The sequence below is a fragment of the Strongylocentrotus purpuratus genome, unplaced genomic scaffold (assembly GCF_000002235.5).
Source record: "Strongylocentrotus purpuratus isolate Spur 01 unplaced genomic scaffold, Spur_5.0 spur5_scaffold_10, whole genome shotgun sequence".
NCBI lineage: Eukaryota > Metazoa > Echinodermata > Echinoidea > Camarodonta > Strongylocentrotidae > Strongylocentrotus > Strongylocentrotus purpuratus.
In genome coordinates, this window is record NW_022145595.1 from 2,726,675 (window position 1) to 2,744,774 (window position 18,100).

The following is an 18,100-nucleotide window of genomic DNA, read 5'->3' on the forward strand; positions in this document are numbered from 1 at the left end:
TCTACATGAATTACCCACTTCTTTTAAATGGCCAAAGTTAAACTGATTGAATCTTTGCTCCGCACAAAACGTACGACCATTCAATACAAGGGTCTGCAAATCAAACTATTACTAAATGGATTGTAATTAGGTAATTGCTATCACTTAAGTCAGTTCGACAACCAATGGTCATTTTCAAGCCCTTTTTTTTATAGGGAAGTTCTAAATTAGTTTTATCTTTCAAATGCTGTTGAAAATTAATCTTTTCATTTTTTTAACCTGCAAATTGGACATAGTAATGTGGTATGAAATTGATCCATTTTCTTTTTTTTATATACTGGTATTTTTTCTCATTTTTGTATAGATTGATTTGGTTGAGATCAAGAAGGCATTCCTTGAGAAATATCACAAGACCCTGGGCAAGATGGTCTCTGGGGATACCAGCGGGGACTACAAGAAACTCCTTGTGGCTCTGATTGGACAGGACTAAGCTCTCTCACTCAGGACCAGGACTAGAACCTGTCCAAGGACTGCCATTGGTTCCTTTACATGACCTTGATCAGATCAGTAGCTCTTTGTACCTGGACTGGTTCCTAAATTAAGTCTAGAAACCAGTACTAGGCCTTGATCAGATCAGTATCTCATTGTACCTGGACTGGTTCCTAAATTAAGTCTAGGAACCAGTATCAGGTCTTGATCAGATCAAGGTTTATATGTTTACTGGTGGACTGGTTTCTAAATGAAGTCTAGGAGCCAGTATTAAGGTCAAGTTTTTGATGAAGACTTTTCTCTTTACCTAGGATGGTTACTAAATGAAGCCTAGGAACCAGTTCTAGTTCCTAGGGTTTGTTCATTGACAAGGACTTGTAGAGGAACCATGGTCTATCCCTGGATCAGGACTGGCAGGACCGGGATTCGGTCTACATTTGACTTGCTCTATAGCAAGCTAAGAATGGATCAGTCTCTGTTTAAATTGAGGCTTTCATTGTTTTAGCCTATACCTTTCCCATATCTAAGTCAAGGGCTTATTATAATGGCATAGTTGGTTTTATATAGTGATTGTATTAATATCATCATATTTATCATTAATATCTAATAGAATCATAGTAAATATTTAACAAAGTGGAGCCTGGTAGTAATTTATTTTAGTATGGGTGAGAGAGAGGAGTCACAACATAGATTCTCATTACAAATATGATAAAGAGCTATGTATAAATAAAGACAACAATGTCTTGCATGCATATAGCGCAATACATAATACATTTCAAATTTTCAATGCGCTTCAGTTAGAAAATCAAGACAAATTAACTGCCTTGCGTTGTGTCAGTTGTAATCATTGAAAGAAATCAACTGGGGATCAGTAAATTTACAGAATTAATCAAGATGATAGTTTTTGTCATACAATTCCTTTTTTCCCTCTCTTTTTTTCATCTCGAGGGTGAACGTTGAGCAGCACCATGAAATAAAAGTACATGTCATTTCTCTGAGAGTCATGTTATATTGTTGTACACCTATCTGTAAGCTTTTTTTCTTCAGAATTCTTCTTTCATCTTGTTTACATTGTGTTCTCGGTCATTGCTATAATGTCTAAATCATTTCAGCAAAGATGGCATGGCTGAAATCTTAAAATTGGGATCTTTGTATCACATTTTGTATCGTTTGCAGGAATGAACCTATAAGAATGTTTGGTATACAGACAAGTAACTCTGTACTGGTATGCAACAAATAGGAATGAGGTTAAATGTTATGATCATTATTATTATTATTAATTTAGTTGTCTTTTCCAGTGTCTTTCATAATTGAAAGTAAAAAACCTACCTGATTTGATTTGTAAACTGAACAAGTTAATTCCAACGGCCAAACGTCTTAATCTTAGACAACGTTAGTGATTCTTGCCTGTTCATGGTCCATCATTTTGAAAGAAAAACATTTAAGAAAATCAGAGTGTGGTATATTTTAGATTTCTCTATACTGTGAATCAAATTCATATGACAAATATGTATAAATTGAATACAAATGGACATTCAATATGTTTGAAAGCAAATACAATAGTAAATTTATATCTACTCAAACATGTATGTGATTATTATCGGTAATCATTGGTTGTACTTGAAATTGCCTTCTAGTTTATCAATTATGTACATTATTCAATATTACTTTCAATTTTGTGTAGTTTATATTCAAGTGTTGCTGGTAGAATGAATGTATGTGTTTGTATACCAATGGTGATCATACGACTAGTGATGAATGTTGTGTGTCTAGCAAAAGGATGTAAACACAAATGTGAGTTTTTTAAAGCTTTTCAGCTTTGATGACTTTAAGACCCTATCCGATGAAAATGCAACTTTATAAAGTTTATGTCAAGGGAAAGCTGCATGAACGTAGAGTAACAATTTTTTTCCCTCTCAGTACTGAACAAAAGTATATTAGAACCTCATTTTCTGCACCCCTCCAAATTACTGGTCAACGGGATCAAATTTGTAAGGTGACTACATAACATGAGGATCTGGTCGGCTTGCTTATATAGCTGGGGCAAGGAGCTAGACGTCAATCAATCGTGGTAGTGGTGGTTATTTTACCCGACTGCTAAGAAAGCATAAATGCTTGTTGGTAAGCAACCAGAGAACTGTCTCTCTTTAATTCATATCTGGTGTGATCTAAGCTCTCGTTGGGCTATCAACTTCATACAACGACTAGATATATTACAACATATGATAATCAGAAGAATTACTGAATTTATATAGCACCTTTCCCAGAGGATACAAGGTTGGCCCCTTAGTTTAAGGACAAATTAAGATTCAAGAATATGGCCAATATATAACATATTGGACAAAATAGCATGGCCTATTCCAATAAATTGTCACTGTTAACAATTTGGTCAACATATGGGTATGGACTGAAATATGTTGTGTATAGATAAGTATAGAAAAACAGACATAAATTTGAAAAAGTAAGTTATTTTTTAGGTGTGCTTACTTTCCGTCGATACATTTATGCACCTCTGCGTGGCACACAACACATTTGGTTGGGTGTTGGTGAATTTAGATGTGGATATCAAAGTGAGCTTATATATTTAGTTTTAGATTGGGCAAAAGTAGATAGTTCAATAAATGTGGCATTTATAACCAGTGTTAGAATATTCGTCATGTATCCTTGCATATAAAACTTTCCAAAATGAGTGGTGAGAAAACATATCTGATCAAGGATAAATCAATAATCACGTTTAAGAGATTGCTGTATGTACATTTTGCAAGTTATGTATGAGTGGTGCATGGCTTTTATTGTTTGTATGGAGAACTAGTTGTACAGATGCATGACCATCACTATTGAATAGGAGAGAGTGTAGATGCACCATTTATGCCAAGTAGCTTGTTTGGTGATAGAGAAGCGCTTTGTCGAAGCTCCCCCAAAGTGGCGTACAGGTGCAAGACTTGAGGGAAAAGAATATGAAGTGAAGTCGTTTAGTAAAAAGCAAAACAAAAACTAATGCATTTAACTCTTCAAGAGGCATATCTGTTGGGACCAACAACAAAAAGAGTTTGACTCGTGCAAAATTCAAATTAAAAGTGTAATTAACACATTTTTTTGATAGGGACATTGACTTGTGTGACTTTGAGTTATGCAGAGCGAACTGTATGAAATGTGTTAGGAGTGGGGGAGGGGTTCATCCAGGTTGCAGCTCTATCGTGTAGTAATCTTGAATATTCATGAATGCTTCTGACTTTTGATAGTATATACTGCTTACCAAAATAGAAGAAAACACAACAAACAATCAAGTTTGTACCTGTACCAAGTCTGGAACATGGACTCCTCTTAACTCATTGCTTACTGGAACCTGGTGGTCCCTGTGTTAAGTCTATGGGAATTAGATAATTCAGTTGTCAACAGATTAACTTTTGTGGCTTCAACAATCTCACACTTTGTCATGGGTAATGCCCCTAGTCGATCTTTGTTGACCAATCATGATGTGTGTGACCTGAAACACTAAGCCTTGGATACAATCGCTCTCTAATGCAACTACAAAGACCTTGGAAGTATCAACCCGGGACATTTTCAATACCCAATTGTAGCACAATTTGCCACACTCCACCCAGGTGAAGTAAATGGGTACCTGGTAGGACTTTATTCCTTGAAATGCTAGAGCGCCGTATGGCAGCCGTACTAAAGCCAGGGTAATCGTCGGGAGCGCCAGGAGTGTCAAATCTGACTGACATGAGCGCTATACAAGAACCCACTATTATTATTATTATTATTATTATGATCGCATCTACTTTAAAAAAAGTCAACCCAAGCCAATTATAGCCTTGTGCATATAATAATAATAATAATATTTAATTTTTATATAGCGCTCAATACAAATGTCTCTAAGCGCTTTACAAATATATACTATTACCCCGGTCATTGGATTCAGTGCTTGCCCGCACACACTGTGTGCACAATCTCCACTCCCTATGGAAATCATGTACGGATTGATAATACGTCATTCTAAAGTTTGTGCATATCAGTAGGTGTTGGATAAGGCTATTTAAAATATTTTTGGTCGATTTTCGAAAGTATTTCCAAAGTATATTGCATGTGCACTTCAGAGTTACAACTCTTGCAATCAAAAGAAATTTAGATGTAAGAAATTACGATCATTCTCACTTTATCATTTTCATTTTGTTTAGCTCGCTCTATATGTGTAATTTTTAGTATAAATCAAATTATATACAATATCATTATTATATAAAGGCAGCATAATAGAAAGCTGAAGAATTTTTATTTGATATTGAGTTTGGTGCCAAAGATTTGATAGTTTTTAAGCTTTAGGAATGCGAATAGTTTACATTTGTTTAAGAAATTACTTATTATTTGTTCAGGAATTTGCAGCTAGCGTATAAATTTAATTTCTATGAAGACATATCTTGTTTATTCACTCGCCTAGCTCTTGGATTTTGTATCTGTTGAAGAAATTATGATTACTTTTTATTTCTTTAGGAACTTTTAGTTAGCACATCAATCCATGATTTCAATGAATTCATGTCTTTTTTGTTTCACTTGCCTAGCTCTGGAATATTATTTATGCTTCCGCTTTGTACCCTTGTGATTACTTTCGTTTACATTTGTTTTGAGTTATAGTCTACTCGTGTATTTGTTGTTAATTATAACGTTTCTCATTCTGTCATGAATTAATAAATATATTTATAGTGGAACCTTTGCAGACTTGGATGAATAGTCCATTACTCCTCAATCGTAGTACTAGATAGTCATTACATTTTTGTATCTGATTCTATTTAACATCAAATTGTCTTTATTGAGTTGTCCTTATGTGCCTAGTGAGTGTGTCTTGTACGGATGTATTGTCAAATCTTCGTGAATATTGATATTAGAGAGTGTTTAATAATAATTAAGTAGCAGCTGTATCATTGGAGATAAAATAAAACCCATCTGGCATAACTAGACCCCATTCTTACGACTCACTCGGCATTGTATTATTTCTTGTGTGGTATCGGGGGGGGGGGGGGGTATTTCCAGTGTATACATCATAAGAACACACCTAGTACAAAAAAGAAAAATATGCCCATGCTTTTGTTGCCCCCCACCCCTCCTCCCTCCTTGGCAATTTTAGATCCCAAAAGCTCAGTTGAAAGTTCGGAATAAAAAATATCAGATTTTGTGTCGTTCAAGTATGTAGTGTATCTAGGAAATGATCCCGGTGATGGCCTGATAAGGTCCCATTCACAATGGAGTATGTATTTTAAAAGTGGCATAGCACTGGTAGTAATGGATGCAGTCATTGTACATGCGGCGTCATTTCTATTGTGTTGTTACCTACGCTAATCAAGACTGACATATGGAAGGGCAACCTGCCCCAAGCCCCTTGTATCTCCGCCTCTGAACATATTCTATTGTGTTGTTACCTGCCCTAATTAAGTCTGACATAATTATGGAAGGGCCACCTGCCCCAAGCCCCTTGTATCTGCGCCTCTGAACATAGTCCAGTGATTTGATCCCTTGCCTATGCTGATAAAACATAATTCATGTTTGAGCTTAGGACAAGGTTTAGTACCAATATCTTACTTGGCGCTGCGATGAATCTTATTAATATTTTGACTTGGACAGTTGCTTTTAGTTTCCATATCACTTTATTAACAATCATGATTATTAACCAAGGAAGCAATAGTATATACAATGGTATAGACACTACAACAAAAGTATAGAAAAGTAGAAAAGGGGGAAATATCCCAGGTTATGTTTTATTATTAACAACGCACGGCTAATATTTTATATTATTCACGATGGAAAACGTGATACACAACGTACAAAGATATTAACAGACAATTTTTATTTTGTATTAACAAATGTAGAGCCAATATACATGTATTGACTTCTTTTAAATTACACCAACGACGTCGGTCATTTTGAAAGTAAGGCTTAATGGGCAATTTCTAGCGTATCGAACAGTAGGATGCAACTTGAAATTAAATTTTAAATAATTTGTTGAAAACAAATCCTGGCTTGATAAGAATGTCACCAAAGCAAACAAAGCAGAACTAAATATCCTAGATACCCCCCCCCCCCCCCCCTCAAAAAAAAAAAAAAAAAAAAAATCAAGAAAACTAAGCAAAATTGTAATTAGATATGTGCATATAGTCGCAATACATTAAATAAAATTGAGTATCAGAATCAGAACAAAACAAAGCCATGACCATATGAGCATGTACAATATATAAATAGAAACCTCAAAAACACAAATATCCAAGCACAAAAAGAAACTTTGCTACCTGAATCAGAGCTGATATATACATTTTTGTGAACCATAAAACTAGTATTGCAAATAAAGATGGCTTTTCTTTCGTAGCGAGATTCAACATCACTGTCAAAATTTACCTTGTCCGGATTCAGCATCACCGCAATGCTCTCGAAACACCCGCTATACATTTTGAGGGCATTTAAACGTTTATGGGAGGTTAAAAGTTCCCATTCTGTTTTGCTGAAGGTCGTTGATTTGTTGTCTAATTTTAATTAGGCAAACGTAAGAACAAAATGTATGGGTAAATTAACTTCGAAGCCTCAACCCGATTCTGAAATTAGTGATTAGGTAGATGGATAATTGCGCCTTTAAAAAAGTAAAGGTAATATGATATGTATTAGCAGCCTAATTCCAACTTGACTTTTTAAAAGGCGGTTTACACTTCGGATGGGGGGTCAATTTGACAGCTCCCTCTGATCGCGGCTATGCGTGATAATTTATTATGCGCAAAACTTTTGCTATATCCGTTACTTTAGTACAACACCATTAATAATAAATTGTCACGGCGAAACCGCAATTACTGTATATATCGTGTTATGTACATGATCATTAATACAGCACTCCCGTAACGCCTTTTCTTCAACCTTATCTTGGTTTAATAAACATATATATATATTCTTGTTTCAACTTGAATATTGTAGCAATTCAACATAAACAACGTTGATACATCATAAAAAATAAATTCAAGTACTTGCTTTGGTAAGTGCATTGTAAAATAAACTGCCCGGAAGTCATTGGAAAATGCTGATTGTGTTCATCGTAATATACACGGGGATGATTAATTTTCAGGTTTAGAAATCTATTTTTTTCTTCCAAATGTATTCAAATACGATTGGTTTTAGTACTGCTGTACGTCTTGGTATCTGAACCTTTACAAACAAAATCGACATTAGAGACATGCACGTTAGAAACGTTAGAAAATAAAAACATTCAAGGCAGCAATTAAAATTACGAAGCAAATAGAAATGAATATAGATAAACCACAATATGTTGAATACAAGCAACACAAAAAGTAAACAAAATATATACTAATATCGATTCCTTTAGGAGACTTAAACCATCAAAGACTATATCAACTGGAATACACTTATTACAAGGAAAAGAATACAGATACAAATCATTACGAAATGCAATCTTGCTGAAAACTATATACAATTAAAACAAAAACATCGCACACACAAGTGACCATATAGGAAGGCAGATATATATATATATATATATATATATATATATATATATATATCAATACCTAGTTCAAAGAATAAAGTTACGTTGTCATATTTTGAATATGATAGAATCTTTATGAGTAGTCATCTTATAGTATCATTGCTCCAATGATATTCTTCCACCTATATATAATGAATTAAAGAAACTCACAAATCTAAGATAGCCAATACCACAAACCTTAACTTGTATTTATATGATTTGTAGCAATACAACAGAAACAGTTTTATACAAACTTACAATAACACGAAAATATCCTCTGCTTATATTGGTTTATATACATGATAGTTGTGGTAATACAACTAATTGTTCATACAAACCTTATAGTCGTTAAGTTATTACCTCATGTACATGATCATTGTAGCAATAGAGCTGAAAAGGTTTTCAAACAACCTTGCAATAAAACAATATACCATCGGAAATTATTATGCTATCTTATATACATGATTGTTGTAGCCATACAACTAGAACCGTTTTCATACAAATTTATAAGAACGCATATATTCATTTAAGTTATTACTTAATGTACATGATCATTGTAGTAAAGAAATGAAAACCTTGCAATGACGAACATATTTTTTGTAATTATTATCATATGTGTACGATTATTGTTGCAAGAGAGCTAAAAAATAAAATTCATACAACTAACAAAATATCTTCTGTAATTATTATACTATGCATATGATTATTGTAGCAACAGAACAGCAACATTTTCAAACAACCTTGCAATAAAGAACATATCCTCTGAAATTATTAAGCTACTTTGTATACATGATTGTTGTAGCCATACAAGTAGAACCGTTTTCATACAGCCTTATAATAACGCATATATTCATTTATGTGATAACCAAGTGTACGTTGTAGTCAAATAAATGAGCAGTCCTCATAAAACCTCGCAATGAAGAAAATATCTTCTGTAATTATTGTCTTATGTACATGACCATTATAGCAATACATATTAAACACTACTCATATATACAGTAGGCTTGCGGGTGCACCATGTGAGAGAGAGAGGGAGGATTGAGGAGTCCTGCAAAAGGACTCTCGGCAACTCTCGGCAACAAGCAGCAACTAGTCATATAGCCTTATAGTTGTCATTATTGTCTTATTTACGTGATTATTCTAGCATTATAAACTGAACAGTTTTTTTTATTTACTTATTGTCTTTATTGATTCATGTGCAATATCATTGTAGCAATATAACTTAAACAGTTTTCATACAATAAAGAAAACTTCTTCTGTAAGTAATATATTATGTACATGATTATTTTAGCAACTGAACCGAAACAGTTTTTATATGAACTTACAATAAAACAAAATATATTCTGTAATTATTATCACATATATAGGATTATTGTAGCAATAGAATTGAAACGGTATTCATACAACCTTACAGTTAAGAAAGCATCTTCTGGAAATATTATCGTATGTTTATTATATTCTAGCAAAGCAACAGAACTAGAAGAGTATCCATACAAACTTATAATAAAGACAAATATACTGCAATTATTATCACATGTAAATGATCGTTGAGGAAACGAAACTAAAACAGTATATTCATACAGCCTTACAATATAGAAAAATAACTTTTGTAATTATCATCATATGTAAATGTAGCAATAGAACTGAAACAGCCTTTATACAATTATTTAATTACGTTCTTATGCATATAATTATTGTAGTAACAGAATTGAAACAGTATTTATACCACCTTAAAATGAAGGAAATATTGACTGCGATTATTATCTTATGTACATCCATTTTTGAAACAGTATTAAAACATTCTTACAGTAAACAATATCTTCTGATATTATTGTCATATATGTAAATGATTATCGAGCAATCGAACTGAAACAGTATTCATACAGCCTTACAACAAACAATAACTTATGATATTATTATCATGTAAATGATTATTGTAGCAATAAAACTCAAACAGTATTCATACAATAAAGAAAACTACTTCTGTAAGTAATATCTTATGTACATGATTCATACGAACTTACAATAAAACAAAATATATTTGTAATTATCATCAAATATATAGGATTATTGCAGCGACAGAATTGAAACAGTGTTTATACAACCTAACAATAAAGGAAACATTGACTGCAATTATTATCTCATGTACATTGTCATACAACCTTACAATACACAATATATTCTTAATATATCATATGTAAATGATTATTGTAGCAATAGAACTGAAACAGTATTCATACAACCTTGCAATAAAGAAAATACTTTCTGCAATTATTGTCATATGTATTTATTTAGGAGTTTGCTGCTGCATCGGGATCAGAGGCATGAACTCTGAAGTCGGCAGAACTCAAAACGTTTCAAGGTTTTGAAATGGCAAAGATATTAGTTGGGTGGATAAAGTGACAAATGGTAAAGTTCTACACAGAGTGGCCGGGAGGAGCGGAAGTTTGCAACAACATGAATGACAGAAGAAATGAATTGGACATGATGAATTCTGTTAGATATCATTGAGGGAAGGATGGAAGGAAAAGGACTAAGGCCTACCAAGCGCGTGTTCCAAACGAGAAGTTATTTTACACCACACCCACCCCACACACAAACACTATAAATGTTTACCACTCTTAATACCATATCTAAACCGCCTTCTTAAACATGACTCCAAGCAGCATTGGGTAGGGAAGAAACAGCACGTTCGAGATTCGGGCTGAGAATCATGCAGGCCTAGAATACATGTTTCTCAAGACGTATGCTTCTCAGCTGAATGCACACATCAAGTGATTCCCTTCTTGGTCGTGGGATGATAATACACATTTCAGTGACAGGTTTGCCTACTTCTTCGACTCCCATACTTCTCTGACTTGTGCAAAGCGCTTCCTGCTACTTACTAAAATAAAATAAAGAAGAAAGATAATTAAATAGTTTGAGTGTTTTTACGTGTTACAAACTGAAGGTTCACAAAACAAAATGGGGGAAGAAAAGAAGGAAATTCAATAATTCGAATATTTAGATATGCAACTCACTATGGTTTACACAACAATACGGGAAGAAGAGAAATCAGGAATTCTTTTTTTGAAATTTAATCCTGGACTGGACTGTCATGTTGGAGGTTCAAGGGTATAATCTTGCTGGGTGCTTACAATATAGGACAAGTGGTAACGGAGAATCACTTTTGTAGCTGTTGTCGTTACACCAATTGTTTAAGGTAGCACCCCAAGGGATTTGGGAGCATTGTGGTACATTGATAGATAGCTCTGGACTATGAGACGCCAAATGGTCAATCAAAGTTAGCGTTACATACTGGACTGTCATGTTGGAGGTTCAAGGGTATAATCTTGCTGGGTGCTTACAATATAGGACAACTTTGTTTCCCCTAACTTATGAGGCCATTAAAAATCATGTTTACCGTCCCCGCTCGCTTTCTTTTTGAGGGCCGCCTGCTTTTCTTTTTTTTTTGGGGGGGGGGATTTTTTTTCCCTTCATTTTTTCAATTATTATTATCATTAATTAAAAAAAAACAAGAAAAACATACTGCTAAAATGATCTTTCCCTGAAGTTTAAAAAAAAATTAAAAATGCTGCCGGCCATTTTGAAAAATAGCCCGACTGTCGGGGAAAATGTATCGAGCGGCCATTTTGAAAAGAAAAAAAAGGGCCTACTTCCTATTTTTCAAAAAAGTAGGACGCTAAACATGTTTTGTTTTAATTTGGCCTTATGTTCCTTTTGGTGTGTATTAAATGGGTTAATTCCTACAATGCTTGGGCAGTATTTCGAAATAGTTCGAGCACATACCAGATCGTTTCGCTAAATACTAAAGCTGAAAAGCTTTTCTTAGTGCCTTTAGTCAATCTTTCTGACAATAAAAGGTAACTGATCAGTCTTACAAAGCTCGAAAGAGTAGAATATAGTACTTACGGTCGGGTAGGATGACCTCAGCTGTATGGCCTAACCCAGCATTTTGCAATGCCAAATGAAGTTCATCTACCTGCTCACTAGGTCGAACCTGCCGTCTCCAGTCACGTAGCATCTCACCAAAGCCTGACCTCGAGACACTATCAAATGAAACGTCTACTGGGTCGTTGTATTTCTCCATAGATGAAGAAGAGAAGCCAAGCTGGTATCCAAGGGACTTTAAGTCCTTTGGTGTATGGATCACACCGGCAAGGCTCTCGAGGAGATTGTTGGATACATACTGCAATCGCCCCTTCCTGTAGGTAAGTAAATTCATAACATTTGGCGGGGTGGGGGGATGAAAACGTATACAAATATATAAATAAACAAATACAAGCTGATAGAGGTTTGGTAGATTCCTTTGTAAAATATTGACAGGAATCCTTGTTCTTAGATAAATCACCATCATCACACCCATACATCAAGAATAGACTGACAAAAACTGGTTGTTGACCAGTAGCGAAATTAATTGCAGGTATTTAGAACTTTCAAGTGACGGGTCACGCTTAAATGCTTAGTCTAATGTCGCTTCTGAAAAATATCGTGATTTGGATCTCTGCCAAGATTCTGAATCAGAGTTTGAAAAGTAGTATCTTCATGGACTTTGCTACAATTAATGATGATGACGATGGCGTTTTTCCAAGAGCTTCTTGGATAGGTGAAGGAGATCCAAAAGAACGACATGTGTTGGTCATTGGTGACTAGAATGCCGAGGTGGGAGTTGATACACACCCCACATGACAAGGGACTGCATGAAGAATTGTCAATTCCTACCATCATGATAACATAAAAGCAGGCTGTTCGGGGTAGGTGGAAGGGATAATGCAAAGAACTCACTGATTACCAACTAACAGATCAAAAACTGCTAGATATGCTGAGGTCAGTCACAGTTACTGAGCAGAAGAAATGCCCACCAATTCTTCAGTCTGAGGTTGAAGAAGCTGTTAAAAGCTCAAAAGTTGGAAAATGACGGGGTATAAACATTTCCCTACAAAATTCCTGAAATTTGAAGGGCAACCCATGATTGAGGCATACAACAAGCTTTTCAACAAGGTGTGGAGGACCAGTGGATGGCCACATCACACCACTCTCAAAAAGGTTACCCTCAATTAATGTAGCAAATACCGTTTAGTGCTCACCTACGGTCCCGCCCCCCCGGGCAAAAAACAAAACAAAAAGTGCTCACTACCCCGTGAATCAATGCTTTTAAGATGAATTGTATGAGAAGGCTTTTGCATATCCGCTACACTTCGCAAACGTCCAACACGAAAGTGAAAGGAATAATGGAGAGTTATATGGGGGAGCACGGTCACCTCACCAATTTGAGAAGAAGACAGCTACAGTGGTTTGGGCATGAAACTAGATTGAAGAATAGCTTGACAAACACTATCTGGCAAGGATGAACTGATGGGAGAAGAAAGAAGGACAGACTAACTAGGACATGGACTGATAACATCAAGCAGGTGATGGGAATGTCATTTTAGCAGCTAATGGAACAGCTGAAGACAGGAAGTTATGGAGAAGCTATGTATCAAGGTCAATTTGGTTGTCTCCCCAATGGCCTCCAAGCTATAGGACATAGATGATGTATGATGATATTCGTTTACTTACGAATCTGTCTGATCGACTGCATAATCCGGTTCATCTGTAGTAAACGGGTAAAAAGAAATACAATGGGACAAAGGGGTTTATTTTTTCAGTATTAAATATAAATAGATGTGTTTTGAGAGATAGTTAATCATAATTCAATGGTTTTGTTTGAAAAAATAGAAGAGTTTTTGTTCTTCGCAAAGACCAATATTTAATACAGAAGATACGAGAATAAAAAAAATATTTGTTAGAAAGAGATTTAAGATATGCAGGGAATTTGAGGTAACTATTTACACAAATGACTCATGTACAGTCTTTGAGATTAATGGCTACAATGCATTACAATAACAGGATACATAAATGTCTTTGAGGTAACTAAATTCAGTTACAATAAATGACTTATGTAAGGTCTTTGATGAAACTTGTTACAGAAATGACCGACGTAAGGTCTTTGGTGTAACCTGTTTAGAAATGACCGACGTAAGGTCTTTGGTGTAACTTGTTACAGAAATGATCGACGTAAGGTCTTTGAAGTACCTGGCTACATGTGATGAAGTAAAAGACACATAATATCCTACTTCCTGATAATGTAGCTTACCTTCTATTGAAATGTTAAACCCTCTTTCTGCACGTGTTGCAGACCCTTGTAGTATGTCGATGTGGCCGGTCTTCTTTCCTTTCTCTTCTGGAGAGAACTGAAGCTCGAAGTTCAGAGGGCTGCACTTTCCATCTATTATACTCTTGATGGGAATCTTGTTTTGAATATCATATGAATAATAACAACTATGGTAATATTAATAATGATAACGATAATTTTGATAACAGCAAGAACGATAACAACAACACCAACATTTTGTTTTAATAATAATGATATAATAATGATATAATACTGATAATGAAAATAGACATGACAACATTATATCAGCATGTGCATGTGTTTGTGTGAAGGAGAGTAAATATCGAGGGAACATATTTGATATTGGGAGATCCTCTGATTTCGAATTAGGAAGATGTTTGATCATTCAACGACAGTTTAAGAAAGAAATGTAACTTCAAGCTAGTTGATTATTGCATTGAATACAAAAAAGGTCATATATAGATGTCGTCTTGAAAAATACACGTATATCTGAAAAAGAAGTAAGTCTGTAAAAGAAATAAAACAAAATCATCTTCCAGCATTTACATCCAAGGAGTTAAATTTTAACTCCTTGGTTCACCATTATTCTTCAACAAATAATCTAATACAATTCAGGCATATTCACCGTTCTTTCGTTTCTTTTCGTCCCGTCGTCGAACTTAACCTTTAGGTCGCTTGCTTTTGACTCTATAGAGAATGTGAATTCCTTCAGGACTTGGCAGTAGGGCACAGAAGAACTCTTCTCTGTCCTCGTTATAGTCTAGAATATGATAAATATAACCCAAATCTAGATAATAAAAAATGATTAAATTTCACGCAGATGATTAGCCTCAGCTATTGTAGGCCTGCTAAAAACAACATACGCATTACCTTTTCCAAATAAAATTAGTAGTATCAATTAAAAGTTCGGTCCCCAAATATGTTACATATCTGTTTCATATTGATAGGTTAATCTTCTAGTATCCACTTGATTAAGTTCTTTCAATTTACTTCTCCATCCGTACAACCCTCCGCCCCTTCCTCAACCCTCCTTCTTACTTCCATCATCTGCTTCACCTGACCCCTATCCTGCCTACTTTTCCTCCTTTTTGTTGATTTGTTACCCATCCCATTCCTCCTACTACATTCCTTCCCACTTCACTCCCTCCTAACCTTTCCCCCTCACTTTTTCTCCTCCCCAAGGTTTATCACTTTCTCTTCCTTGCCTTCCTCTCTTTTTTTTAATTATGCTCTGATATTAAAGTCTCATAGTCTAAATGAATTCTAATGAGATGTTATTTGGTCAATTGTAAAGTATTACCATAGGCCTTTCATAAGTTTAACGGTCCGCAGGGGCACCTTTTAATAATTACAGTATCAAATGGTGTCCGCAAAAGATAGATATATATCATATGATATAAATACCTCTATATAGTTCTTATATGGATGAAGTATGTATGCACGTAGAGTTGGTTTCTCTGTAGGAGTCATGAAGAGAGGCTGGAAGACTACACATCTCAACTGGAGTCCGTGAAGATCAGTCGATGACAGAGCCCAGACTTGAAGATGACGTGTACTAAACTTGATCTTACCTTTGAAGATTTGTGACGGAGTCAAGATCCTACGACCGAACGTTCCTTTGAATTAAAGAAAATATTATACTGTCTTACTTCCTGATAATATACTGATTATTAGTAGAGTAGAAATTAATTTCAACTCAGTTCATGTTCTGATAGTTGACATAATTCAAGCTTTGTTTAGCGAGTTGATTCAAATTGCATAATGGTACTTTTTCTTTATTATTGAGAAATCATTCAATATTAACTTCCACCAGCTTTTCATTCATAAAATAGATTCTCATAACGGGAAGATTATTGTATGTGGGATTTGAAATCAGTTATTCACCTCGGCCTCATTTGTCAAGTTATAAGGATTCAAATATCAAGTTTTGAGTTTACTTTTTACTTCATGAGAACAGAATCAAAATATGTCGATAACTTTGTACCTGGTCCCGTTTGTGTGTACAGGATAACAGAAGAGTCGTCTTTAAGTTCATGTTGATTGGTGCAGTGTGGTAATACCACCGTGGCAGGCTTGAGCAATTCTTGTGTCAGAGAACCTTCGATGACTGGAGTAATGACTACCTCACCCTTCCGTACAGGAAGCCTTGGAGTATCGTAAGTTGGGACGCGAATAGTTACAACTGATCTCATCCCTTTAGGTATAGCTCCTTCAGGGATAGATACAGCAATACCAAGTTCATCAATGGTCAGTTCTCCACCCTTGTGATCAATGATGCCATGCGAGATGAAAGGCATATAGCTTGGTTGGCATTTCATGGCTAAGGAGGATAAGAAGAAAACAAGTCATTGATAATCCCCATATGAACCATGAAACGAATAAACTACAGTTCATACACACAGAAATATTATGTTGTGCCAATGTTTGTTTATAGTTATTTCCAAGGCATTTCCTTTTGAGTGTTTTTACTGTAAAGTGATTGGGAAACAAGGGTGTAAATTATGTTACAATCATCTTGAGTCATGATTTGATTCAAGTTATAAAAAAGAAAATGATAATGACGCTTTTCCAAATTTATTTTCTTAGAACTGTGCTGTATATTGATTAAATTTTGTTCAATGTTTTAAACGATATAAATCCTAGGAAAAATATCTGAGATGCTCCTGTAGAATTCAAACAAGTTAATGTGCTGGTATGCTGCGTTTCTTAGGACTGAATAATAACTGTTAAAGGGAGAATTTCCATTCCATTGCGTGTTTCTTCATCTAGCAGCACGGCTCGTGATTACTCCTTCTTAATAGAAGTTAAAAGTACTCAGACTCCTGCCGATTTTATGATTTTTCTCTGAAGGGGGAATGTGGTTTCTTTTATAGGCAGGCAATAGTAAGTAAACAAATGAATCTGTCAAAAGCAATTATTATTCTAGTGATCAGGTAAATGTACACCATTTGATGTGATGTGAAACACAGTGGAGTTGTACATGAAGTGGCATTACCTTCTGCTATCTTGACTGCTGCTTCGTTGAAACGAAAAGCCTGAGCAACTTCCAGAAGCCTCGCCCTAGTCCCACCTTGGTGTACCCATTCTTTAAGCATGTTCAGAGTACTTCGGCCAATCATGTCAGGCGGGAAGGTCACACATTTGCTCATGATCTGCAAGACGCCAGAAGGTTTGACATTCAGGCGATGACACAAGTCCACTAGGTCTTTCCTGGATCCAATGGCTTTTGAGATTCCCTCACGGCCTGTGGACAATGAAAACAAAATTGTCAATAGGAAGGAAAGAAAAATATCCGTCCTTAAGCAAATACCATAATGATGGTGATGAATAAGGACATCAACGGCGTCTAAAATAGTGAAATAAACTGTAAAACATTGACAAATGCAGGGACTGGTAAAGAAACAAAATATAGTGTTAATGATGTTCAAATACATGTTAATACAAATCTTTACATACTGAAAATCTTCTGTACTTCTGCACAACCTATTGTCTTAACGCTAAAATAAATGGAATTAATGGAATGAGAAAAAGTACTGAAATACAAGTTTGAAGTTGAAACTTTTCTTTGAAAGGGTAAAACTGATACTGGTAAAACTGATACCACGGTTACGATTAAACCCCGCCTTATGATTCCAACGAACCTGTTTTGACATCTGAGATGTGGAACTCAGACAGAAGCTTAGCAAACTTATCTTCTTTTTCTACCTCTTTCAAACCATTCCACCAACTGTCTACGAGCTGTTGTGCGATCTTATGAAGTACTGACGAACTGGGTAGATCGATGAATCCAACCATACGGTCATCATTTACATGGAGAGCTTTCCCAAGTGAACATGCTAATGACAGACTTTTCACAGGAAGAGCGACGCTGCAAAGCTCTTTTGTGTTTGGTACTCCACCATGTCGGTCAAGGTCGTGAAGAGACTCCGCATGTTTTCCCGGAGTTT

General features: G+C 35.3%; 2 protein-coding genes across 4 annotated transcripts in view; one reads left to right on the forward strand and one right to left on the reverse strand.

Annotated features, from left to right (window-relative positions):
* LOC577698 (annexin A5) overlaps nt 1-1,040 on the forward strand; it is a 30,877-nt gene extending 29,837 nt beyond the window's left edge. For all 3 annotated transcript variants that reach the window (XM_030979096.1, XM_030979095.1, XM_030979097.1), the window contains one exon: nt 344-1,040. In XM_030979096.1, coding sequence (XP_030834956.1) covers nt 344-469 — 126 coding nt within the window. In that variant the 3' untranslated portion in view covers nt 470-1,040. The remainder of the gene's footprint in view (nt 1-343) is intronic.
* A 9,250-nt stretch (nt 1,041-10,290) lies between these two features.
* LOC105443225 lies at nt 10,291-17,948 on the reverse strand. Its single transcript, XM_011676166.2, has 8 exons — nt 17,795-17,948; nt 17,149-17,397; nt 16,138-16,473; nt 15,558-15,769; nt 14,115-14,268; nt 13,538-13,571; nt 11,891-12,183; nt 10,291-10,862 (listed from the first exon to the last, which is right to left on the reverse strand). The coding sequence occupies exons 1-8, from the start codon at nt 17,946-17,948 to the stop codon at nt 10,807-10,809; spliced, it is 1,488 nt and encodes a 495-aa protein (XP_011674468.1). The 3' UTR covers nt 10,291-10,806.
* Nucleotides 17,949-18,100: the final 152 nt, after the last annotated feature.